Genomic DNA, 27468 nt, shown 5'->3' with positions numbered 1-27468 from the left:
ACAACATCTTTGTTTGTATGTGGTGCTGAGGATCGAACCTGGGTCGCACGCATGCCAGATGAGTGCGCTACCGCTTGAGCCACATCCCCAGCCCCCTGGAGTCTGTATATTTTACATAAGGAGAGTGGAGTCTCTCCGCTTCCTGATCCTCATGTGAGCTGCTTCCCTCTGCCACACTCTTCCACCATGATGTTCCGCCTTACCTGGAGTACCTGGGGAATGGAGCTGGCTTTATGTTGACTAAGAAAAAAAAACTCCAAAACCATGAGCCCTTCCTTAAATAAACTTTTCCTCCTCTATAGTTGTTCTGATTGGGTCTTTTAGTCACAGTAGCGAAAAAGCTGACTAAAACAAGCATATAAACATGTCTCAGGCCTATTGGGAAGATGAAATGAGATATTAGTTGTGAGTCTTTGCTGAATATGATTATTGTTATACTTTCTTGAAGATGAATCAATTATATTTTCTTTAGTAATACTGGAAAATGTAGGACTTTGTGGCCAAACATTACAGAAATGTCTCCACTTTCCTCATCATGTTGATTTTCAGACATACATTTCATTTTCTGTTTTACAGAAGGACCTAGGAAAGAAAGATACAAGTACATGAAGATGTGTTACATTTTGTTAATTAGTGAGTCAGATACAAAGAGTTGCCTGTATGTTACATGTTAGACCGAGGGCAGGAGGAACAGCCACGTCTCGCAATAGATGGAAGAAATTTCAGAGCAATAATGGTGGTCATAAGTGATTCATGTATGGCAAAGGACTATTGTTAAGATTTGAAATGTCAGTTTATTAGATACTTCTTGCTGTCTTTGAGCAGAAACTGCTTATCTTCTGGCAACATGCATCATGATTGGGGAATTATGTTCACTCTGGAAGATGGGTGTCAGTGCCTTAGATCAAATTCCCTGGGGATTGCAGTGAAATATTTTTGAGAATGGTATACCTCTGGTATTTTGTGATGCAGAGAGGATGAGTTTGTGTGTAACACCTCAGATATTGTAGATGCTGATCAAAATATGAAAGGTATGATTACAATTTGAACTCTCCATCCTCCCATTTCAGCCTCCTGAACTACTGGGATTTCAGGCATGCTCCATTATGCCCTGCTTCAATTTTTTTCTTTTTATGATAGTTTTGTTGTTTTTATAAGGAAAGCCATATATTTCCAAAAATATTTTTAATACATGTTGTTTGTGTTTATTGGGATAAACAAGAGTTTTAAATTCAAAGAAGAAAATTTCATAGTTTTATCAGACAGAAATAGCAGTGTTAAACTTCAGTAAATATATCCTTCCAAAAATAGATATGTGGGTAGATAAATAGATGAACAGTTTTTAAACATTTGTCATTTTTAAATATTTTTCTTTGAAGGGACGAATCATGCCATTTTAGGTTTAATGTGAGTAGAAGTATATTGTGAGCTGTTTTTAATTCATATACACTTGCTGTCATATAGAATATAGATCTTATTCTTACATTGTTGAATAAAGAGGTCAGTTTTCTTTGTGCTAGAGCAATATATGAACTCATAATTTGGCAGACTCATACCTAAGAATAATCTTATTTTAAGATTTAATTGGTATGTCCAATCCAAATTCTTAATTCTTCTTTGTTTTATTTGCCACCCTGGAAATGGAGCCTATGGCCTAACTCATACCAGGCAAGCCACAGTCCCAGCCCTAACTCTTTTTATTTATTTATTTGTTTGTTTAATTTTTTTTGTAGTTGTAGATGGACAGAATGCCTTTATTTATTTGTGTATTTTTATGTGTCTTTTGGCATTGTCTTTTGGTGCTAAGGATTGAACCCAGTGCCTCACACGTTAGGTAAGTGCTCGCCACTGAACTATAGCCCCATTCCCTCAGCCCAAACTCTTAAGTACTTCTAGAATTTGAATATTAATATTACATTGATCTTTTCTCTTGTTTTTCTTCTTTTTTATCTTTTTTTTTTCTTACACTGTTCAAGCCCATGTAATGGCTTGTCTCACAGAAAAGAGACCACCAGAATAGGTTAGACTTTCTTACTATAGCAAGCTCAAATTGTGACATTGATCTTCTCTTACACATCTTGAAAACATGATAAAAGCTAATAAGAATTTTATATTTTTGAATAGCTTCTTGCTAGATTATTTTGGGAAGTTCAGGAGACTTATCCAAATTTATGTAAATTATCTTATTGTTCTTATTAATCAACAAGAGTATGCTTTTGTTCGCTAAGTTTTGGCATGCATTGGACACTTCATTTTTATTGAGGGCTAAATTAAAAGAGAAGATTCTGTTGATTATGGCCCTAGAAATAATGCTTTGTCTTCATGCAGGAATGAATTGTAGACATGCTTTTTCTTGGAAGAATCATTAGGTTATTGTTTAAGAAAAATTTCTGCAGTTTAGGTCTAGGCTAAAGAAATAGAAACAAACAGTGTCTTTTGGCATAGCTAGAGAAATGTGAATAGGTCTCTAGATCAGATAAAGTTTTTGTAGCAATGTTCAATTTCCTGAATTTGATAATTGTATCATTGTCATATAAGTGAATAGATCTGTTCTTAAGAAATGCACAGCGATGAATTAAAGGGGAACAGTGACCACCATTTACTTGCAAGAGTTGAGGAAACAACATGTGTTATGTGTGTGTATGATTGTGTCTACACAGAACAAGAGATAAATGGTAACGGTCAAAATCTGGGTGAGGGATATAAGGCTTGTTTTTTGGTAGGTATGAAATTATGCAGAGTTTAAGAATTTTGCTTGTTGAATTCTAAGAAAGAGAAATTGCTGGGTTTCTATATCTGGAAATTTTTCTATAAAGAAATATTTCATTGACCAAAGCCAGGGGGCCTACACGGATGATGTCCCACCTAACATGGCTGTTTCTGCCTTGGTGTGTTAGAGAATGTGGACAACTTCAATCACACTATTCCTGAGAACAACTCATTTAATCATTTTGTGACCAAATCTGTAGCCCCTAACCTACCTAGGTGGGCCTTCCTGCAGATGCTAATGGTTGATAGAAGACCCTTAGTGAAGATATAAGTGATACATTTTAATTCTTCACAGTTCTGGCAAAGGCAGTTACCTCTTCTCTGATGTTACACTAGGAATGGGATCTTTGTGTAGGCAAGACACAGGCACAGGCACAGAATGCCAGGCACTTTGAGAGGCTAATGAATTATTGGCTCTTTGCTTGCTATATTTTGCCACAACTTTTCTCTTTTTACTTATTTCTGAAAGAGCTACCCAGAAACTTAAGAGCTAGAGAAAAAACTGAAAACAAAAAATGTTTTATTCTTTGGCCAATGTAAGAAGTTAAATTCTTTCCTAAGTTCTGAGTAAATACAAAAATAATGGAGGTAATTTTAAGGGAAAAGGCTTCCATTTTGACATTTGCCTGAGGAGTGTTGGAATGCTGACACTATCAGCCTATGGATGAGAGAAGCTGAGTTTTGCTAAGTGAAGGGAAGTGGAAATACCAACTCATAGCACCTTCTCATAGCAGAGGGGTGCAGTTGGCTTTGAAACTTGGTTCCAGGCAGGCCTTTCAGACAGGTCATGGTAAGGACTGGGTAAACTTTATAGTTTGAGTTTGGTAAATACAGCAAATGAGGATTTTGAGTTGATTGGTTCAAAAAGTCTTGGGTGTTGTCCTTTGATGCTTTATATTGAAAAGTTGATAGATCTTTTAGAAAGTTTCTGGACGCAACAGTAAACTTAATCCATAACTTTTAGCTTCCTGGGCAAGAGTCTCCTGGAATAGTGAAGTTATATTGATGAAAACAGTGGAATGCTTGAAGTCTTACTAACATAGGCAGTGAGCTGTTTGGGTTCTACAGGTACTTCTTGAGTCCTGGGAGTGTTGCATGTGCTATATTATTTAGTTCTGTAGAGATGTGGAAATGAAAGATGAAAGGAGTCAAATAACTTGTTTGAGGTTTTACAAGTCGTAAGTAGCAAGTCTACATTGTCCTCCTTTCATAATGCCACTGTGGACAAGCAACTTGGCTTTTTCAAGAGTAGAAATATCCAGTTATTGAAAAGGTTGCGTTTCCTCAGAAGCAGATGTGGAGATGAGGATTTAAGTGGATGTGGTTTATTTGGAGGGTGAAGGGGACACTGTAAGGGAGTGGGAAAGTGAGACAGGAAAGGGAAGAAGTGCTAAGTGTACCTGTTACCAAACCAGAGATCACCATCAGCAGCTGAAGTCTAATCCTCATGGGGAACCTGGGAGCTGATCTGAAATATTCCCTCAGTTATCCCACCAAAGGGCAAGGGAACTTCTGCTAGCCATTCCTTGGTGGCTATTCCCTGGTGCTCCCAGCACCCATGCGGAACAGAGCAGGCTTGTACAATGATTAATCACCCCTGGGCAAAGACACTGATAGTCCTCAAGCCTGATACACTGGGGGTGGGGGGGATATAGTGCAGAGAGTTAGGCAGGCTGCCAGTGGGATCTGCCCCAGGCATTGTTTCCAACAGAAGACAGGGCAGTATTTTGGATCTGTGTATTCCTTATGAATACAAACGTGGCTCTATGGGTCTTAGCCTGGATCTCTAGCCCATGAGAATGTAGGAATGTGTGTGGCTTTCCAGAGCCTGCTGTAGCTCTTGCCAAGCACACTTGCCCTTTGCTGAAAGGAAAGAAAGGGATAAAGATGTCTGGGGCTGCTGAAGATGTGATAGATAAGAAATGTCAGAGGACAAAGTGACAGGAGAACTAAAAAGCTCTGAGCCAAATGGGTCTACAGACTGAAGAGTGCATTTGTTGATGCGAAACAGTTTACTTTTTTATCTTATATGATAATAAACCAAAGTACAAAATAATCCATCACCACACTGAAATTTGCCAACATACTAAATAAAAATGTCTTGGCTTTGGGTAAAAAAGTGCAAATACAGAAAGAACTAGGAGTTCTTTAATTGCCTGGAAATATTTCCTTATTATCCCGCTTTGTTTCTTGAAATGTACTTACCTATAGTGTTTGATTTTATATGTGACCTTAAATATTTCTCTAATGTATATTTTCTGAAGTTTCTTCTCAACTTGTCATTTCGGAAGTCTTTTCTCTAATTCTACACATCTTTAGTTTAGGGTATTGCTTTTCTTATTGTTATGTATTCCTGTCAGTGGGTGGCACATGTTGAGAGCCAGGTTTCTCCCTGTTATCATGGGAAGTTATACATAAACCTAAAACTATCCACATGATACTAGATTTGAATTGGAGACATTAACATGAACTCATAAATATGTTAATATAGATTGGAATGAACATATAGAAAGGTTTACAGATGTGGTTATAAACAATTTGGTTGTTTCACATCTATTTCACTGCTCTGTCAGCTCTGAGGCCCAGGAAGTAAGGATTCCACAGTGGCAATGAGCATACTTGGTGCACATATCTTGGTTTCTAATACCATTGTCCAGCAAAAAGAACAGATGTGTCTGAGAGAAAAGACTGGTCCTAGGGCTGGCACTGGCAGATGGAAAATGAGCTTGGAGCATTTTATAATGCCAGGAAGCAAGAAAGTCAAAGAAAGAAAGAAAGGGTGGGGGAGGGAAAGATAGAAAAAAAAGGAAAGGAAAAACATAAACATGATAGTGGATGTATGACAGAAGGACACAGGAAATAACTAAAAGTTCCCAGTGCCCAAAGCTGAAACAATTTAAGCAATGACATAAATTTTATAGCATTGGATAACTCAAAGTATAAAATATTTTTTTAGTTCATTCATACTGAAAAAATGTAATGGGGGAGGATAGACAAGGCTTGTGTGCAGAGGAATCCCAGATAATTTACATTGATGAACTCCCTTCAAGGAATGTGGGCTTTGCAGAATGATTTCCTTCCAAAGAAGGAAGTGGGTGCAGAGGGAAAGAGTAACCTCCACAGTGGGGAATCTGACAAACTCTTCCTCAGCCATGTGAGCAAAATCAGTGTCAATTATAATGTATTGATAGTAGTACCCTTGATGTGATGTAAGCCCACTTTATCTCTGTGATCTTTCTCCCCAAAACTCATAATCTCAGTCAAATTATGAGAAAAATATCAAACTCCAGCTGAGGGTCCCTGTATAAAATTCTTAATTAGTATTCCTTAAAACTATCAAGGCATCCAAACTAAGTTGGGCTACACTGTCATAATCTAGAGGAGGAAGGAGGAAGCATGACAACTAAATGTAATATGTCCTACAGAGGATCCTGGACCAGAAAAGGGACAGCAGGTAAAGACAAAGGAAAGGGGCTAGGGTTGTGGCTCAGTGGTAAAGTGTTTGCCTTGCACAGGCGGGACCCTGGGTTCAATCCTCAACACCACATAAAAATAAATAAAGTAAAGGAATTGTGTCCAACTACAACTAAAAAGTAAATATTTAAAAAAAAGGATGAAGGAAAGATGAATGAAGTATACACTTTGGCTACTAATCATAATGCATAATCATTGCTTCATCCACTGTAGCTAATGCATCATACTGACATACGTAGATTGTTGACAGCAGGGGAAACTGGATGTAGGGTATATGGGATCTTTGTGTACTGACTTTGCAGCTTCTCTGTAAGTGTAAAACCATTCTTAAATAAACAGGGCATCACAGCATCAAGATGAAGAGATATATTGGTATGAAAAAATCCAAAGAATGGATTGATTATTGGAACACTAGAGGTCATCAAAACTAAATTCTTCAGTGAGAACTAGAACACTTACTCTGGGTTGTAGTAAGTTTAATTATTGAACTATTCTTTTTTTTTTCAGTTAATATTACATATAACACTTAAATGTATAAATTAATAAAACCGTGTTTTAACATATCATATAAAATGCATTGTACCTTGTTAAAATTTAATTCATAAATGTGCATTAGAGAATTATATTCTCTCTTTTTTCCCCCAATCATCTTTGCCTTGTTTTGCTAATATTTTCACTTTTTGTAGGATGGTTACACCTTAGAGAGGAGGTGGCTCAGCCTTTACATTTCATCATAAAAGACAACTTGCTCAATTTGCAGTCTGACTCATCCTCTTCAATTACCATGTGCTTGTTCATGAATATATACTTTAAAAAGTGATTTCAATAGTGATTCCCAAGGAGAATCACTATTGAAAGTACATAGTTTTATCTTTTCTCCATTACTCATTGCCAAAGTTTTTTTCCTATTAAATAATAAGGTTTTCTTTTACTCTGAGGCAGTTCGTGTTAGTACGTCTTGAGTTTAAAAAAAAAATTATTATGCATTCTCATTGTGTAGTCTGAAGAGCCTCTTTATAATAACTTTTGGTTTTGATTTTATAATAAATTACTTATTCTTAGGCATTCTAACTCAATTCTAAATAGTGGATATTATTGTTTTTACCAAATTCATGAAATGCTATGACAGAACAATCCTTTGTAAATGTACTCTTCAATTTCCTGTATCAGGAGAGTTTTAAAATTCTATACTTGATTATTAATTGTTTATCTAAAATGCTTATATAGAAAGCAACTTTTCCTTCCAGGTTCCATGTTTAACAAATGACACCTTCTGTGTCACAGCATGTAGTGTCTGGTTATCACTCAAGGTTTTCATACGGTGACTATAGTGTTGAGAGTTTTAGTTGGCATGACATGATAATAATTGCATAAGGTAGATATATATATATATATATATTCCTTCATACAGTCTCCAAAGGGGGAGTCTCGGGCATTAATATCACTGATACTCTGTTTATGAGAACTACCTGAAGTCTAAGCTTGATCTTTTTGGGGTAAGGTAACATCTGGCAGATGTTCTTCTGCTGAGGTTGTAATTTTTCATTCTTAGACTTATGGGCAAATATTTTCCAGATACCTCTTAAGTTAGGTGCTGTATGTTTCATAAAAATAGCACTTACTGACCGTCCTTCAGTTCCCCCACATTGTTGTCTTTCCAAATGCTGGTCCTGCCCTTGAAATACATTCTTCCCTATCCTTCAAGTTCCAGATCAAATGTCTACCCTGTTGTCCTTAAATTCTCTTGGCCTTTCACATCACTGAAATTGTCTCTTCTTCCTGCAGTTGGGCCTTGTCCTCAGGATATAGCTCAGTTCTAGGACTTATGACATCCTAATGTGGTTACTTACTTAAAAGAATATCTCTTTTCCATCCCCTCTTGACTGGGGGTTAAGAACTGGAAGTTCATGAACATTGAGTGTTACTTTTTTAATCCCACTAGTCCCTAGGCCTTGCTCATATTAGGTGTGGGGTAAAGGTTTTTTAAGAGAATGAACAACCTGCCCTCAATTAGCTCATAATCTGACAGAGGAAATAAAAGAGATGTGGACAATTACAATAGAGTATGATAGGTATTTTGACAGGTGAGATGTAGGATTCTGGGAGACGCACAGCTAATCCAACTATAGTAGGATCAGAGAGGGCTTCTTAGAGGAGGTGACACCTGACTAGAATCGCAAGAATGAGAAAAGTTTACCAAGCAAAACTGAACAGTGGAGATGAGAATCGAGGAAATGGTGATCTCATGCAGATAGGAAAAGGATGTTGCCACTTGTAAACATAGTTGGTTGTGGCATGGTAGGGTACAGTGGGGAGTATAGGTGCCACCATGAGACCACCTGTCACCCACCAGGGGGTTAAGGCTGAATTTGTTGAAGTGCATTTCTTTTTGATGTTTCATGTGTTTTGTAAACTATAGGAATTCTTGTCCTATATGCTCCTTTATATGTTTAGCTTGACTCATATAATAGGTAAAAATTTGACTGGTTCAAATTCAGTTCTACATTATAAAAAAATAAAAACGGGAATAGCTAAATTATGAGCCTCTTAGAATGCTTTGAGAAAGCTTAGAGAATTTGAAGGAACCACAGTTCTTTCTAAATGTTAGACACACAATAATTACTTTTGATCAGTATTCTCAGACCCCCAATGTGGGTAGCCAGTTAAGAGGTGTCTCTAGCAAAAAACAAAAAACCAAATCTGAGGCTTTTTGGCCTTGTTCTGGTGGATGAAATTGGATGTGATAAGAATGATATGTAATTTACAATATCATACTATTGAAATTTTATGTTTTTAATCAGCTAATCAAGATTTCATTTGTTAAAATCACCATGGCAGTTATCCAAATCAGAGGTTTTAATTTTTTCTTCCCTTACTTTTTAAATCAGTGTAACAGATGTTGTCAAGTCTCCTTGGAGACCTTGAGTACAAGAGAAAGATACATTAGGATAGAATGCAAATATTGTCAAACTAGCAAAGAAGCTGAGAAGTCACTAAATACAGCTACCTATTTTCATAGATGAGGAAATGGAGCCCTGGATGATGTGGTAATGTCATTTATCTAAAGTAGTGAAATAAAGGAGTCATTCACTAATTCTAGCCCAGGTTTCCGCCATTTCAACATGAGTTCTATCAGGATTTTTGTCTGGCCACACATTAGACCATCATTGTTTTCTTTGTCAAAATTTAATGAAGTCATTCAAATTAGACAGTGACTATGTATGTTCTGCCTTCCCTGTGATAAGCTAGTTTCTACTTCTTATCTTGGCACAATGATTAATAAACAGCATATTTTATCATTCTGAAATGTCTGCATTTGCACGATTGTTCAGGTGCCTTGTCAGAAGAGGGTGTTCAGTATGAACCTGCCTGTCTTTTTTTTTTTTTCCTCCTACACAAATATATTCTGGAACATGGGTACATATTAAATTGCTGATTTTGCTAACTCTTATTGATTTTACCATGTAAGTGGTGCACCTCGTTCCCGTAACTCAGAGGAAGCCAAGCATTAAAGGATGGTAGGTTTCATTTGCAGAGGAATATTTTTTAGGTAATGCAAATTATAGAAGCCTTTAAGATTTCATTAATGGGTGGCTTTAGTGTATTCTTCTTGCTCTTGCAAGCACATTTTATTAAAGCCATTAATAACATGTTATTGGGGTACAGGTGGTAGTACACATAAAAAATTAAGAACACATCAGATCATTAAAAGTTTGGGTACATGTAGTTTGGGGGGATGATTGTTGTCATACACTTTTTTAAAAATATTTTTTAAAATATCTTTTGATTATTGATGGACCTTTATTTTATTTATTTGTATGTGGTGCTAAGAATCGAACCCAGTCCTTCACACATGCTAGGAAAGCACTCTGCCACTGAGCTACAACTCCAGCCCATGTTCTCATACACTTTTGATCATTTAGTCAAACACTTCCATTTTGTGTGGAGACTGAGTCCCAGGGAGGTGAAATGTCTAATGCCTAAAATACAATCATGTGAGTTAGTGTTGAAGTATACCTCCTTGAATAGATCATAAGACTGAAATTTTATGGCCCAGACTTTGATATTGTTTTGGGTGGTTGATGTTAGCATACTTTAGTTGCATGTACATTCTCCATCTAATTAACTGAATAGGTTCTATAGAAGTTGCTTTGCTGGTCAGGTACAGTGGCACACCCTTGTCATCCCAGCAACTCTGGAGATTGAGGCAGACGGATTACAAGTTCAAGGCCAGCTATAACAACTTAATGAGGCCCTAAACAACTCAGTGAGACTCTGTCTCAAAAATGCAAAATTAAAAGGGTTGGGGATGTGGCTCAGTGGTAAAGCACCCCACCCCTGGGTTCAATCCACAGTACCAAAAAAAAAAAAAAAAAGTTTTCCTGCTATGCAGACGGTATGCTGGTCTCACTACTAGCTTCCTACTCAGCTGCTTGGTCCCTGCTGGTAAAGAAAATTGTAATCCAATCAAAATTTAAGTGATGAAGGAAATGTTCATCTTTGCAATATTGCTTGTTTCCTGACTGTTTCTCCTTGTGAGGCTAACCTATTAATTACTATGATCACCTTATCTTTTAGTATTTGATTTTATTTTTATCATCATTATACACTACTGCTAGCTGAAAAAATAAAAACAAAATGAATCAATATTATTTTGTTCCCTTGCCCATTTAACTTGAGAGTTTGATTAATATGTAGGTGAAACAGTGAATATTTTGGCAATTAAAAAGTTTCCCTCACATTAGATTCTCAGACTTGACATCTTTTGTGTCTTAAGTTTGTAAGTTAAACATGAGTGCAAAAGTTTAACTATTTTAAACTTGAATTTTTCCAGAGAGTCAAGAGAACTCCAGTATTTGGAAGTAACTAAATGTCCTTTTATTTCTCTTCCTTGAAAGATTACATGCAGTACTTTTGTAATAATTTAATGCCATCAATCTTTATTACTTCAGTACCCCTTTCCTTGGTGCACATAGAAAATGGTAGTATTTTATTGGCATGCCAAAATAAACAGGTGAAGCTGGAAACTATAGGTGCCAGCCATGGACTTCAGCCATCCTACGTCTCACCAGGGGCTGGAAGCAAATGCTAGTGTACCCCTGATTCACAGGGGTAGAGGGAGAACATATTGATGAGGTAGCTTTGCTTGTATGTGCTATTCTAATACACCATTAAGTCATTGAATAGATGGGAAATCCATGGACAAATAGATTCATACTGTTCCTTGGGTAGAAAGGACAGCAGCAGCATTTGAAACATCCCTTTCTCACTGATAAGGCTATGATTGAGTTAGTAGAAAGACATGTTGAGACACTTAATCTCATGAACTTAATGAGTGATAAAGCCAGACTTCCTGAATTCAAGTATAATGCCGCCTTCTTGGTTTTGCTGTTCTCCAGATCCTCAGAAGCCACCAAGGCCAGATTAATAAAGTTTTGTGTTTGTTGAAGTGGAATTGAGTGAACAGATGAAATATTAAAAGCGTCAAGTTTCTAAGTTTCCCCAGTCCATTATTTTCATGTAACAGCAGAACCTTAGAGGATAAAGCACATAATGAAAGAAAAATCCAGACTGTTGCTACATTTCAGAGTAGAATGTGTCATGTTTTTAAAATTAAAAATTATCAATACTGATATGACTTTCAGATTTAGAATCTTCTAAAAATAAATGCTAAATACACTCTAGGTAGAAAGCTCTGGTTCTGGGGAGTTTAGGATCCTGAGAAAGGTGTGCTCAGATGTGGTTAAAAGACTTGAATTGGTTTATCTGCATGCAAAAGTAACCAGAGTACTGGAAATGGACAACAAATTGTGTGGGTTGGAGTATTCAGAAAAGAGGGAACAGATTAGACTATTACAAGAGAGCACTTTCTCAGGTTTGCTCTTAGGATTAGACCTTATAAACCTCTAAATCATTATTTCATTTAGTATGCCCAGATCTGGAAAAGAGTTCTTACCCTAGAAATCATGATAATGATTTTGTAGAAATACTTTCAACAAGAAAAGAAAGATTGAAAATACTTTTCTCATTACTTACATAGATTTAATTGAATCTTTGCAAAAACATTAAAGAGTAAGTTTGTTTGTTTGTTTTTTGAGTACCTAGATATTAAAAAAAGCAGGGACGCCACAAACTCAATAGTAAAATGGACAGAAGTCATGAACAGTTTTCTGAAAGATAAATAAAAAAGAGGTTAGCAAATATCTTAATATTTGAGAGTAAGGCTTTGGGGTCAAGGACCCCTCATTTATTACTATTAGAAACTCTGTGTACCACGATCTATAGGGGGATCTGATGATATTAACCAGGAACACTTTTGTTTCACCTTTACTCAGTGTTAGGATGAATTTGTCCCGCTGATGTACCTGTACACAAGATGACCTATACACAGTTATTTATTGAAGTGTTCTTCCTAATAACAAAACATGGGAAACTACTCAATCTTTATCAGTGAGGCCTGGTGGTTACAGCAGCACATCCACATGCTCAAACACTGTGATGTTAAAAAAGAAAGATGTCAATGCTAATATACATAGATTTCTAGGTTATATTAATTATCAAGAAGACCAACATCCAGCACGGCAACTATGGCATGCTGTTTTTCTTTAAAAAGGGAAATAATGTATACTTTTCTTTGGGTTTTTTTTTCATAAAACAAACTAATAAAAAATCAAAAAAGTAATAGTGGTAGACACATGTTAGAGATAAAAGAGCAAAGTGATCCAAAGGAGAAAGTGAAACTTCTCCCTTTGATGTCATTTTGTTTTTTGAACCATATAAATACATTAATCTATTTTAAACAAACAAAAATGCATAGGTACTCTTTAGAGTTTCAGAAGTTACTGTCTAGTGGATTTGATTATCATAAATTAGTTCAGGTAAGACTGACATAGTAATGGGATTTTGTAATTTATGGAGCATTGGAATTATTAGAAAATTTGGTTAATAAATATTTGTATTTCTAGTCAAATTAAGAGAAAACATTGTCAAAATAACAGTAACCCAAGTTGTAATTATACCACTGTAATTCAGTGATAACTTTACATTAAAAAAATCTTCAAAGTTGCTATTAAAAATTTTAACATTACATTTAGTTTTTTAACTGTTAAGAGAGTAGCATTTATGGGGCTAGGGCTGGGGCTGGGGCTCAGTGGTAGAGCGCTCACCTCTATCACGTGCGAGGCCCTGGTAGAGGGCCTCAGCATCACATATAATAAAGTTATTGTGTGCAACTAGAACTAAATAAATAAATAAATATTTTAAAAAAAGTAACATTTAATGTTGCCAGAAAATCTTTTTGTACTAATATTCATTAATATTTTGTATTTTATTCTAGCCCCTTTTTTAATCCCTCTGGGAATATTTATGAATTTTGGAATATCCCTGAGAGCTAAATGGTTAATCCCATTTCAGGTGGTATTTTGTTTGTTAAGATTCTAGTAAAAATAGTACCTCTTGCATTTTTGGAAAGAGCTTAAACTGGGTGGTACATGAGATAGATTATCTTCGGAATGAATGGGGCATTTGTTTGGGGGAATGTATCCTCATTCAAGATCCTATGACATCAAGTTCTTGAACTTCATATGACTATGAGATCCATGTACTTAGCTAGCGGTCATTTAGTTTCATTGTGGGAGTTCAATTCAGCCATTGTTTTTTTGAGGGGTGGGGATGGGTGGGTACTGGGTATTTAACCCAAGGGCAGCTTATGACTGAGTACATCCCTAGCCCTTTTTAGTTTTTATTTTGAGACTGAGTCTCACTGTGTTGCCTAGGACCTTGCTAAGTTGCTGCGTCTGGCCTCAAACTTACAGTCCTCCTGCTTCTGCCTCCTAAGCCAGTCACTGGTTTTGTATCTCCGAAAAGGTTTCTGGCATGTGGGAGGTTGTTGAATAAATCTCACAGTGCTTCTCTTTCCTCCTTGATTAAATGGTATGATAGTTTTTTGGTTTTTATTTTTTGCCCTGCTAACCTCCCTGGATGATTCTAGAAAGCAAAACAAGATGATCATACACAGTGATTGTTTTTTTTTAAAATATTTTTTTGTAGTTGTAGATGGATACAATACCTTTATTTTATTTATTTATCTTTATATGGTTCTGAGGATCGAACCCAGGGCCTCACACATGCTAGGCAAGTGCTGTACCACTGAGCTACAACCCCAGCCTCTGTGATTGCTTTTTAAACTGAACATAAACTTAATTATTATTGCTTTGTCTCATCTCTTATTAAGGATTTTTTTATGTATTACTTGAAAAATAAGTTCCTTTTTATTACCTTTTATCTGAAGCTTTCTTCATTTTGTCATTTTTACTAGATGTTAGGGAGAGCAGTATAACCCCTCTTATTCTTGCTTTATCCATGAACCTTGTTGACATCTGGTAAAAGCCTTATGATAAAACATATAGGGGTGGAATTCTTAACTCTCAGATTAATGGTTTTTGAATTTTATTTATTTATTTATTTTTGCTATAACTTGTTGAAGCAACATGGTGGGGCAGAAGGAAGATGAGTTTTACATCCCCATCCTTGTTTTTCTACTTCACTTTCTCTGAGCCTTTGCCCGTCTGTGAAATGGGATTAAACCTAATATGCTTCTATGAATTAAAGCTAATGTACATACAGTAATTGTCACAGAGGTTGGTATAGGTAGTTGCTCAGAGAATGGTCATCTTTGTCATTGATTTTTTTTTTAACCTAAGATATTTACTTTTCTACTGTCATTCAGCTGTTAAAATATTTGTCATACAAGCTATTTCTCATCCTACAGAACAGATTCCTAAAAATAGGTTTGGGGAAGGATTCATAATAGTATGGTAGCAATTATATAAGTGTCACTGATAGATATTATACACTCTTCATAAATCCTCCAGTGATCTGTTCTTAAGGAGTTAAATTTTTTTTCCATATTCAACCATATTCCAACTAATGCCACAGTTAAGAGGAGAGAGTTGGGGAAGGGGAAAACTCATAGATAATAAATAAATATATACACAATAATAATAACAAAGAAAAATTCCACTCATAAGTAATCTTTAATCCACAAGATTTTTATAGCAGATGTCTGCATTTTTCCTACCCCCACAGTACCCTGTGTACCTGCAATACTGGATAAATAACAAGTTCTGATGAATTTGCGCCCTGGTGTCATGGAAACAGTGGAAATCAAAGATTAAAATTGTGCACATAAGTGATTGCGTTTTCTAGTACAAATCGAAACATAGTGCTATGCCAATTATTTAGGTAATTCAGAGTCAAATCTATTTTATGAAAATGGAATCAACATTTACTAAACACTTACTATGTACTAAACTCTGTGTTATATTGATTCATCTTTAAAATATCCCTATAAAGCACATGTTTTATAACCTGACTTTACAGATGAAGATATTGAGTAGTGAAGTCACATAACATGCCCAAAATCATAGTTTTGACAGAGATATGAGGCATCTTTTCATCGTTGGTGGTAAAATTTTTACTGGTAGGATAAAATTGATTGCTTCAAAAGGAAATGTGCAAAGGTATTGTTTTCCTTTTTCTGAGAAGAAATTTTGCTGCTTTTCATCAGAATAATAGTAGTAAAATATTTAAAATATTTGAAAGATCAGCCAATCCAAGGTGTGTTCACATACTCACATACTCACAGAGTAAGCTTATGTTTCTGAAACTTTGAGCTAAAAATAAAGTGCACATAGTATGAAAAAGTAAATGTGAGTGTTATAACTGAGCCTATTAGTATCTTCTTGAATAGGCTGGGAATTAGAAATTTTATTTTTTGCCAGTGAGATTTGGTCACGTGGAATCTATATAATAATGTCCACTGTAGCTGGGCTGATGGTGACATCAGAGAGCACAATTTGAATGCCCTTTCATGGGGACAGCATAAGTTTCACATGCCAGACCTCTTGTTCATCCACTTTTTAACATGAGGTCTTCCAGAATGTTCTGAAACCAAATAGTAGAGAAGCTGAATTTAACTCTGAAAAAATTCTGTGCTCTAAACTTAAAATTATAGTTGTGTAGGCTTGTTCATTCTCTGACCCCAGGTATACCAGAGTGAGTCATTTTCTCCTGTGGAGAATTTTTTTGGATGTCTTTTTTTTTTTTTAATTTTTATTGTAGATGGACACAATACCTTTATTTTATTTATGTGGTGCAGAGGATCGAACCTAGTACCCCACATACTCAAAGCAAATCCTCTACCACTGGGCCACAAACCCCAGCCCCTAGATGTCTTGGAAGTATATTCAGGGAAATTTTGATCTTCAAGGCATATTAAAGACTTCAAATATATTAATGGCCTCTATCCACAGGAAGACATTTGTGAGTGATCATTTTGGTAACACTGATTATTATGCCCATTTATCTCTTTAGAATCCTGTTTGTGAAACCATATGTTTAGTTTAAGGAGGGTAGCTTTTGTATAGTATGTAATTAAGTACATGATTTTAAAAAGAAGTGAACAGCCTTCCCTGGTGTCTCAGTATCAATTAGTGTTTCAGTGGTGACTTGATTTGGAGCAGGAGACATAGCAGACAGTCCTGACACTTCGTTGTTAGTGAGCTTCAGACTCCCCAGCTTTGTAGTAGTTCATTTGGTGACTTGGTGCACATTGGGGTGAATGCCTGGCTGGAGTAGAAGGAAAGACTGAGAACTGAGGACACTGGGGAGCTCTCAGCCTTGCTGGGCAGCAGTATTGAAGTCACAGAGGAAGCAGAAATTGCAAGCAACTCTCAGATGTGTTTTTTGTAAACCTCCTCTGCCATCTGTTTCCACTGAGGCAACATAGCGAACACCTCTTCAGTTCATGTCATTAATGTACTGCAAATATTTTCCTTTAACAAATCAGTGATTTGTGCTGGTGGTTTGAAAGCCATTATGTAAATTGATCACAGACTCTTCCCAGGTTAGTTGATGGACTTACCCATCCTGCTTACTTAGCTGGAACAGTAGGAATGCTTTGGAACCTTCCTATTTAAAAGGAAAAAAAGTGTATTGGGGGAGTGTTGGCAAGATGCTAAATTTACTCTTTCTCTGACTGTGTGACACCTGCAGAATCCAGAGTCACATAATCACCCTCAGCTCCTGGGTTCTTCAGAAGCAGTATTACCCCAAGGCAATGAGAGTTGGTTTGGAGGGATTGGGACAAGAAAATCTTACTACTGATGTATATAATGCATAGATATACACATGTACACACAAGTACTTAAAAGGATAAACATTATATTTGTAGTATTAAGATTTCATGAGCAGGATTAGAAATATATAGATAGATAGATAGATAGATAGATAGATAGATAGATATAGATATATATAGATTGTTTGGAGGACAATAATGAAAAAAAGTAAAAAAAAAACCAACAACTCTGCCTTAAACTTTGTCTAGGTGAAGATGAATAGATGACTTTAGAGTAAATAGAAGTGAATAAAAAGGTTAGGTTAAAATAACTTCAGTTTTTTAATGAAAATGGAATACTTAACTGTGACAAAAGGAGGATCAAGGTTGAGATCTTGTGAATGGAAAGGTTTAGAGCCACTTCTGTGGCAAGAGGGGTGGCAGTGGATATAAGCCCTCCAGAATGAGTGGCTGCCTTTTAGGATTATAAAAAAGTTGGTGAAATCCACTTAATATCCTTCAGGGTCTTTTGTTTCTTCTCCTTCTCTCCTAATAAAAACTACATTTAGCTAATTGATTAATAGGAAAGCTTATTTTACGCCAGTTCCAGGCTTAAATTGATGATCAGTTAAGTTGGTAACTATTGTCAGGGTCACTTGCATTTTAGCAGTGTAAAGGAGTCAATGCTTTGGTTCTGTGACATGCTAGCTCAGTTGTTCCCACTCCAAGGAGGTGAAGGAATGACTGCAGTGCAATGTTGACAAAGCAGAATTGTCTATAAACAAAATAACAGGCCATTACACATGGTAGTCACTATCAGAGTGGGCCCAGAACAGTCATAGGAGTTTGGGGGAAATCCCTTGAGTAAAACGTTTGGTAAAGAACTCTGTTTAATGACTGTTGTTGCCCTTCTTTGTTGGGTCATCACAGGCAAACATTTCTTCAAAATAATTTGTCAGAAGTAGTTGAGCGATTCATTGGCACTTTAAATCTTCCCAGTTTTTAAACTTATTGTTATTTATTAGAGTATCATTAAAAATGATTGACATTAACATTTCCAAAACTGTAATTTCTCACCCGAGTGAGAATGGGGTTTGTTTTAACCTGCTCTACTCTGAGGTAAGTGACAACTGCTTTTGAGCTGCCCTGTGCAGTGCCCAGGACTCTTTGATGTTGGGGTCCACAGGCCCTTTCTAAAAACAGTTTTTATTGATTTAGGTAGGAACAATAGGCAAAAAGCCTAAAAATCATTTTATGTCTTTTAAAGAAATAATGTATGCCTTCTATAACCTCCTTTATTGTGCATCCCTGTATAGGTAGGCCAAAGATACACTTTAAGCCAGGTTGCATTTATAACAAAATGCCATAATTAGCAAAGTTGAAATTAAATTTTACTTTACTTTGGTTACAAAGAGTCTAAAACTTATTTTTTTTATGATTTTTTTAGTACTAGAATTTAGTTTTTTGTTTTTTTTTGTTTTTTTAATTTTTTACTATTTATTTTTTAGTTCTCGGCGGACACAACATCTTTGTTGGTATGTGGTGCCAAGGATCGAACCCGGGCCGCACGCATGCCAGGCGAGCACGCTACCGCTTGAGCCATATCCCCAGCCCTAGAATTTAGTTTTTAAAACACAATTTGTTTTTCATTTTTTCAAATTGCTAGGAATCAAATAAAACAGTTTGATTTTTGGGTGATGTAGAAAATTAAAGTGTCTTGTGACAGTATTCCAGTTAGATCCAGATTTTCAAGTTGAGGGATTTATTTAAATCTTAGTGATTTTTTTTCCATGACTCACAACTTATTGTTTTTCTTATAGCTTTATTAAAATTTAATTGATATATAGTAAATGTAAATAGTTAAGCCATATAACATGAGTTTTCACATATGTGTCCAGCTGTGACGCCATCTTCACAATGGAAAAGGTGAACATGTATATCCTACCAAGCTTCCCCTTGCCCACCCCCTTTCCCCTATAGGTAATCACTACTGGTCTGCTGGATTGTTCTTTGTTATGATAGTCTAGTTTGCATTTTCTAGAATTTTATGTAAGTAGAGACATACAGTCTCATTGTCTGGCATCATATTGATGTGTATTTCCTTTTAGTTCCAGTTCAGACATCATAAGAGATCTTCTGGAAGAAGAGGAAGCCTGGGAAGCATCACATAAGTAAGTTCTCATAATCAAGAAATAAGCATGTATTTTGACTTGAGAAATGACAATTCTATGCAGCTGATTTTCAAACAAAAGCATAAATGTGTTTTCTGATTCAAGAAAGTAAATCCACATATAGGGTAAAAATTTCCAGTTTACTACTTGTTTCTGTACATTTCTGCTTAGAAATGGAATACTATTGTAATAACTAGTTATTTCTCAGAAATTGTTTCTGCAATACCAAATTATTTTTATGGAATGATTTAATGGTTTTGCCTTAAGCACTGGCTCAGAATTGTTAGAAAACTTTCTCCATGTGCTCTTTTCAGCAGCTCAGCTGGATTTCTTACATGCAGGTCCAGGGCTCCTGTGCTACTTGTTAGTCTATTGCCTCTCCACTCCAAATTCACTCCACGTTTGCCTGTTCTGTGAAAATTGAACCAGGACCTTTAAATGTTTTTCCTATGTTAGCTCTCCTAATGTGAAATTTTCTCAGTAGAGGGCCCTCAGGAGACTGTAAAAAAGAAAGGGTTTTACCTCTCAGTTCCTGCATGTTTCCTCAATAGACTTTTAAAGTGCTCATAGCTTTTCTAGCAACTGGCTCCGCTGGTGGCCCATTGCTGTATCTGTAGAAGTGGTTCTTATTAGCCATAGTTGTATACTCTTCAACCATGTTTGGACCTGTCCAGGCAGGAAGAGCTCTCCTTTTGTGCTCTGAGCCCAAGAAGGGCTATTCCTTTTATTTTGTTATTTCCATATTCTGTAGAGTTCTTTTACTTCCAACCTGCCATTTCCTTGTCACTTCAATACTTGTTATAGTTAGTAATTATTTATATTACAACTGTTCTTTATATATAAAGTATCATAGCTAATGAAACTCCTAGAAGTTCAAATACGAAAGCTACCAGGCAGCTTAAGACTTTATCCTAAAACTAGTACTGCATCATTTCCACCATAATCTGTTGGTTAAATTGAGTCACAGGACAAGCCCCAGATTCTAGGTAGGAAGGTGAGTTATTAGGGGACTCCACTGTATCAGGTTTGCTCAACAACCACCACACCAATCTAGATGTGGAACATTACCAATATTCTAGGAACCTCCTTCACATCTCCTTCAAGTCAAAAATCCCCCAAAGATAAGCCCTATTCTGACTAATATCACCATGAACTAATTTGCCTGGTTTTAAACTTTATATAAATGGAATTATATAGTGATCCTTCTTTGGTACAGTGTTGTGTCTGTGAGAGTTTTTCATGGTTACAGGTTGTGGTAGTTTGTTACTTTTCATTGCTCTGTCTGTAGCAATACTTGTCACAGTGTGGTCCTCAGATCTACTGAAGGAGAAACTGTGGGGAAGGGAACCAACAGTTTGTTTCCACAGGGCCTTACATGCTAGTGTTTGTGAACCACTGGCCTACAGTATTCCATTGTATGGATCTCAGTATTTATCTGTTCTGTTATTGATAGGTACACTGTTTGTTTGGAGTTTGGGGCTTTTATGAATAACTCCATCAAGAACATAATTGTAAATGCCCTCCAGTGCATATGCATTCATTTCTTTTGAGAATATTCCTAGGAGTAATATTGCTGGACCAAAGGGTGTGCACACATTCAGCTTTAGTAGTTACTGCCAATCATGTTTCCAAAGTGGTGTGCTAACTTCAATGCCCTTCAGCAACAGGAGTTCCAGATGTTCTATGTCCTCATCAACACTTGGTATTCTTAGTCTTTTTAATTTTAGTCATTCTATTGGGTGTCTAGTAGTATCTCATTATGATTTAAATTTGTATTTCTTTGATGACTGTGTTGAATATAGTTTTATATGCTTATTAATATTTTGTATACCTTATTTTGTAAAGTTTGGCTGGGCACCCTGCTGCATGCCTATCCCAGCTACTCAGGATGCTGTGGCAGGAAGGTCACAATTTAGCATGACCCTGTCTCAAAAAATAAAAAGGCTGAGGTAATAGCTCAGTGATAGAGTACACTTGTGTTCAATCACCAATACCACTAAAAAAAGAAGAAAAGGTGAGGAAGGAGCCTTGCTTTTTTTTTTTTTTTTTTTCTATTTTACTAACATTGACTACTGCTAATGACTGTTTAACTATTTGGTCTGATTCTGGGAACCCTACAGAATAGAAACCTACGGACTGACTGAATAGAGATAACCCCCACTTTGGTGGCTGTGTTCCAGTAAAACTTCAAAAACAGACAGTAGATGAGATTTGGTCCATGGGCCCTAGTTTGATGACCCCTGATCTAGGACTATGTGAATCCAACAGAGAATTCATATGGTTGAACCAGATTTGGATCCCTGTGGCCCACTCTTTCTCAAATTGCCATCCAGAGGGTATAACAGTCTAGTCAATCTAGGGTTGCTGTTGGAAAAAGAAAGATGTATGAAGTCCAGGAACAGTCAAAGAGTGCTGAATTTTGAAACAATCAATATAATCTCAGTGCATTTTTTATCTTGATCCTTACTCAGAAACTTGCCAAAATTAGAAGATCCCTTTCTGGGGACAACAGCATTTAGTGACCAAACTGCTTTACTAAGGTGTGTAGACTAGGAAGATTTCTGAGGGAGGTGTCATAAGTCTTTTCAATTCTACTTCCTTATTCAATAATATTAGATACCTAGAGATTATAAGGGGATGAAAGTCCACTGAATCCCTTGACCATCAGTCCCAGTGACCCAGATGATTGCATTCACACTCTCTGTCTGAAGCCCCACTGAGCTACATCCCAAGCTCCCTTGAAAAAATTTTTAATTTTGAAACAGGGTCTCACAAAATTACCCAGGCTGGCCTCAAATTTTCCAAGCTTCCTGCCTCATCAGGCAATTATAAGCAAAACCTTCTTTTCAGGAGTTTTATGTGTGCCTAGGACTGTACTTCTATTATAGAATTAATTCCAGGCATTAATTCTTCACCCCAAAATGTGGAAACTAACACTATAAGGATGGCCTTAATAGACCTTCAAGTATTTAAGGAAACAGCACAAGCTGATCAAGCCTTCAGACAACTAGGGAGATCTCCCAAAGTGAGACTATCCTTTGTTACATGGAGAGAACTTCCAGGAAGGATAAAAGGAGTATTTATACATATCCTGAGGCTGTTATCCCTACAGTGGGAATAACCTACTTAGAAAAGATGGTATAAAATTTGTCTCAACCTTTATCTGAAATGATCATTGATTTCCACCTTGCCTCTGAAAGTATTTAGAACTCTCTCAACTCACTGATCAAGATTTTTGTGGGTGATAGAATTGCCATAGGTTTCTTCCCCACAGGCCACTGTAGTCTAAAATTATTGTATGTCCTGCTATACCTGGATCAGTATCATCTTGGGCCAAATAGAAAGCTCAGGATATACTCTACAATATTGTTTAAGGCAGATGCTGAAAGTACATGAAATTTGTGCTGCTGGCTGGATCTGGGCCCCTAGAGTCATTTTCAAGGTTAATATTGTAAGTTGGCCTCATTCTGCTGCCATTTGCTTTAATTAAATTCTGTATGCAACAAATAGATTTAATCCTATCTTCTGTTAGTTATAGTGGCTTATAAAGTGGTGTATGCCTGGGAAAAAAATCTCCAGGGGCCACTGTGGTGTAGAAACAAAGAGTAGATATTATCAGGAGAAATATATGTTAAGAATTTCTTAGTCAGGCACAGTAGCACATACCTATCCCAGCAACTCAAGAAGCTGAAGCAGAAGAATTTCAAGTTCAAAGTCAACTTAGTGAGGCCTTAAGCAATTTAGAGAGACCCTGTCTCAAAAATAAGTTTAAAAAGGGGTGGAGGGTTGGGGATGTGGCTCAGTTATTAAGAGCCCCTGGGTTTAATCTCTGGTACCAAAAAAAGAAAAAAGTTTCTTGCTTTTTTGCATGTCCTAAAAAACAAGGAACTGGCTGTCTTTTGTGAACTTCTTATCTCATCCAGGATGTTTGCATAGTGAGGGGACTTGGAAGACGCACAGTTTCTTCTTCTGCAATAAAGAGGAAGCAAATTTACTGTCCTTTATAATAGAATAAAGTTTCCCATCTTCAGGGGGAAGTGCAGTCTATTTATTGCCTGTGCTGGTGTTGTATGTCCCTCTTCATGTCATCTTTGGAATTGAGCTTCAGAACCACACAAACGCTGACCCTCTGACAGCTCTTCTTGATGTAAACGATAAATTGTCCTCTTCTCCACAGAAGTCCTGTATCTTCTGGCAGTGTCTTATCAAACTGGCAGACTAACTTTTAACTTGCAGATAGGGTATATCTTAGGCCCTTCCCAGTTTTCAACGTATTTAAATATGAGGTGGTGGTTGTTGTTTTTTTTTTTTTTTTTAATAGGATGTAGTTGTATCTTTTTAAATCCAATTTATAGTGCATCTTGTAAGTGGACAGTCTTAACTAGTTATATTTAACATAATTACTAATATGGTTGACTTTAAATCTATAATATCTTTGTTCCTTTTTTCCTTTTTTCTCATCTTTTGGATCAATTTTAAATGATGTGTATTATTTTATTTTTATTTCCAGTATTGTCTTATTAATTGTACTTTTATTTTTAAAAATTTAGTACTTGGGCTGGGGGTGTAGTTCAGTGCCTGTCTTGTCTCTTCAGAGAGAGAGAGAGAGAGAGAGAGAGAAATTTGTAGTAGGATTTTTAGCATATATTTTTGTTTTTTTAATTACCATCAGCCTTCAAAGAATGCTTCAGTGTGTAGTAAGAACTTACCAACAATGCTACCCTGCAGTATGTGAGTACTCTTTTAATCTAAAAAGTCACTTTTTTTTTGGTACCAATTAAAAGTGAGACATGGGTATCTTTTTTTTTTTTTAAAGAGAGAATTTTTTTAATATTTAATTTTTAGTTTTCAGTGGACACAACATCTTTATTTTATTTTTTTAATGTGGTGCTGAGGGTCGAACCCAGTGCCCTGCGCATACCAGGCGAGCTGCGCTACTGCTTAAGCCATGTACCCAGCCCCATGAGTATTTTTATATTTACCTCTAGTTTTATACTTTCTGATGGTCTTAATTCTTTGTATAGATTCAATTTTTCATCTGATTATCATATTTTGACAAACTTCCTTTAATATTTCTGAAGGCTCAAAAATGTTAACAATTCTTTTAGCTTTTGTATGTCTGAGAATTCTTTATTTAGCAGCTTTCATTACTGAATTGTATTTTTGGATGGTATGGAATTCTAGGTTGAATTTTTTTTTCTTTTGTCACTTTAAAACTATTATAGCATCATCTCATGACTTATATGGTTCCAACATGAAGGCTACTGTAAATCTGCATTTGTCCCTCTGTGGAATGTTTCTTTTCTGCCTGTCTTCAAGATTTTCTTTTTCTGTCTTTGATTTTTAGCACTTTGAATATGTGTCTGAATGATTTTTGTGGTTATTGTTTTATTTTTTATATTTATCCTGGTTAGGGTTCTTTGACTACCTTTGGTATTTGTTTGATGCCTTTCATTATTTTTAGAAAATGCACAGCCATATAGCTTCACATATTTCTTCTTTCTCTCTGGGGATTCTAACTACACATATTATATACCACTTCTTATGGTCTCAACTCTGAGTTGCTCTGTTTTGTTCCCCTCCCAACACACAGATTTTGTTCTTTTCAATTTGAATGATTTTTATTGACATATCTACAAGTTTACTGAGTCTTTTATCAGCTTTAAATATTATCTTTATGAGTATTTTGAAGGATTTCATCTCTGATACAAAGTATTTTTCCTAACATTTCCATTTGACTCATATCATTTCTGTGTCTGCTGAATTTCTCTATCTGTTGATGGATGTCATCCAGCTTTTGTAGATCCTCTAACATATTAATTATTATTATCTTAAAGTCCTGGTTCTGAGATGTGGTTGTCTCTTTCTGTATCCCCTGGTTTCCTTATCTCTTGGCAGTGGGGTTTTTTCTTTTCTTCTTTTGTGTTGGACATTTTCACTGAATGTTGGATAGGCTGTGAAGGAATCTTAAGACTGGGATAAATAGAGCTTATGCCTAGACATGGGCATACTTCTGTCATGTTGTTATTGTGGGAAGTTGAGTCAGTTACTTAGGAGTTGACCTCACTGGTGTGACTTAGTGCTTAGCATTGAGGCCGAATTTGGAGGGTCTTGCTTAGTGACTGCTTCCATTTTCTTTTTATCTCCCTCTTCATGCCTGCACCACAGAGGGGCATCTCTTCTTGGTGTCCTTACTTCTCCCTTAACTATTTCCTGCTTCTGCTTATTTCTTCATCCTGGGCCTTTGGTGGGGGAGAGCTGGGGTTTTCTATTGGCTTGGTTCAGCCTCAGTCTTAGGTAAGCCCTGTTCTCCTGGGTCTCAGCCATGGGGCTCTGCCAGAACTTCTTTCTCCTATCATAGTAGTCAGGCTGCCTTGAACAAAGCTCTGCTTAGTATATATGTGAGATCAGCAGGCCAACATGATTTTCTGTGCCTCTTCCAGCGGTGGAGGTTTTAGTTTCCACTATTTCTCCAGCAGCAGTAGATTTTTGCCTCTGTTCCTACAAATGATTTTCTGTCATTCCTACTTCAATAGGCTTATTTTGCCTCATCTCCTCCAGAGGCTATGGATCTTTTATCAAGCCTCATGGGCCAGCAAGTTTCCTGCTCTTCCCTCAGTAATTTAAAGCTTTTGCCTTTCAGAAGAAAAGCATCCAGGACACAGGCAGGGCTTTCTGCCAGTCTCGGTAGCCACCAAAGTAGGCTCTCTCCAGTCTCCTGCCTTTTTCCCAGTCTTTCTCATGAGTAGCTGGGGGAGGCTTATGGAAAAGAGTTTACAAGTGCATGTGGACTCCTTATATCAGGAGCTTTCAGTACTAACCTGTACTTAAGAACTAATGAGGGCGCCTGGTGGAACACTTTCCTAGCATGCATGGGACCTGGTTTCATCTCAACCACCAAAAATAAAAATTAAAAATTTTATTGGCAATTTACCAGACTTCTTAGCTGATTACATAATAATTGCACCCCACCCCCATCTCTCTCATAACTTTGCCTAGAGTGAGAGTTTGTAGGGCCCAACTCTCTTTGAAGGGGCTTATTTTTCTTTGGAGTTTTGTTTCTTGGTTACTCTACAGGAATGATTAAACTCTCTGGCTTTTTATTGTTCATTGTTAGAATGAGGTATACTTTTTTTCGTTTGTTTTCTACATGTTAAGATGTTAAGCATAAAACCACAGATTTTGATTCAGAAGAAAAAGGTTCAGTTCCTGACTCTTTCTGTAATCTTTGCACATTCACTGTTTTCTTCTTACTTATAGAGTGGGGATGATGATAATTGTAATAATAATAATTACAGATTTGTTGATGAGAGTAGAGGGTTATGGGGGTGGTGATGAAACAACGCATACAAAAGCACTCACAAACTTGCAATTGCTTAAAACCATGATTATTATTCTCTAAGATATCATTTCTTTTTTTTCCGATTTCAGAAATGATCTTCAAGACATAGAAATAAGCCCAAGACAGAATCGCCGCACAAGAGCAGCTGAAAGTGCTGAAATTGAACCAAGAAACAAGCGTAATAGGAATTAGTGTGGGCTGTTGCTGATTTTTTAATTCAGTGATCAGAATGTGGTACTTTTTATTGCCATATATGGATTTCATATTTATAAATGTCCAAGGGAAGATGTTAATTCCTAAATGTTATGGTTAACTGATTTCTAGTCTCTTCCGCCTTTCCAGAAAAAGTTAAGCATCCTCACTTGGTCAGTTGCCTTCTGCCTCTAAAATGTTTCTCCTTAAAAACACTATCCACATGTTCACCAGCTTTGCAGAGTGGGTAAACTATTTGGGAAAGGGATTTTGTTTGGTTTCTAAATTTCAAAATGTCCTTACACCATCCTCCTTTTCTTCCATGGACACCAACTTCACAAAAGGATTCTTTTCTGCCTATTTACTATAACAAGCACTTGAGTTAAGAGTATCTGTGTTTTGTG

At 36.4% G+C, this 27468-nt stretch overlaps 1 protein-coding gene and 1 non-coding gene across 2 annotated transcripts in view; one reads left to right on the top strand and one right to left on the bottom strand.

Moving 5' to 3' along the window:
* Positions 1 to 27064, top strand: part of Rad18 (RAD18 E3 ubiquitin protein ligase) — a 96487-nt gene extending 69423 nt beyond the window's left edge. The window contains exons 12-13 of the mRNA XM_026383113.2: positions 19468 to 19530; positions 26962 to 27064. Of these exons, the coding sequence (XP_026238898.2) occupies positions 19468 to 19530; positions 26962 to 27064 (166 nt within the window). The remainder of the gene's footprint in view (positions 1 to 19467; positions 19531 to 26961) is intronic.
* LOC113178853 (small nucleolar RNA SNORA28) lies at positions 1967 to 2071 on the bottom strand. Its single transcript, XR_003300275.1, has one exon. It is a non-coding gene; the product is annotated as a small nucleolar RNA SNORA28 (small nucleolar RNA).
* Positions 27065 to 27468: the final 404 nt, after the last annotated feature.

Source organism: Urocitellus parryii, chromosome 16 (genome assembly GCF_045843805.1).
Source record: "Urocitellus parryii isolate mUroPar1 chromosome 16, mUroPar1.hap1, whole genome shotgun sequence".
NCBI classification, from domain to species: Eukaryota; Metazoa; Chordata; class Mammalia; order Rodentia; family Sciuridae; genus Urocitellus; species Urocitellus parryii.
The sequence above is the reverse complement of the archived record's forward strand: the minus strand, read 5'-3'. Positions and strand labels throughout refer to the sequence as shown.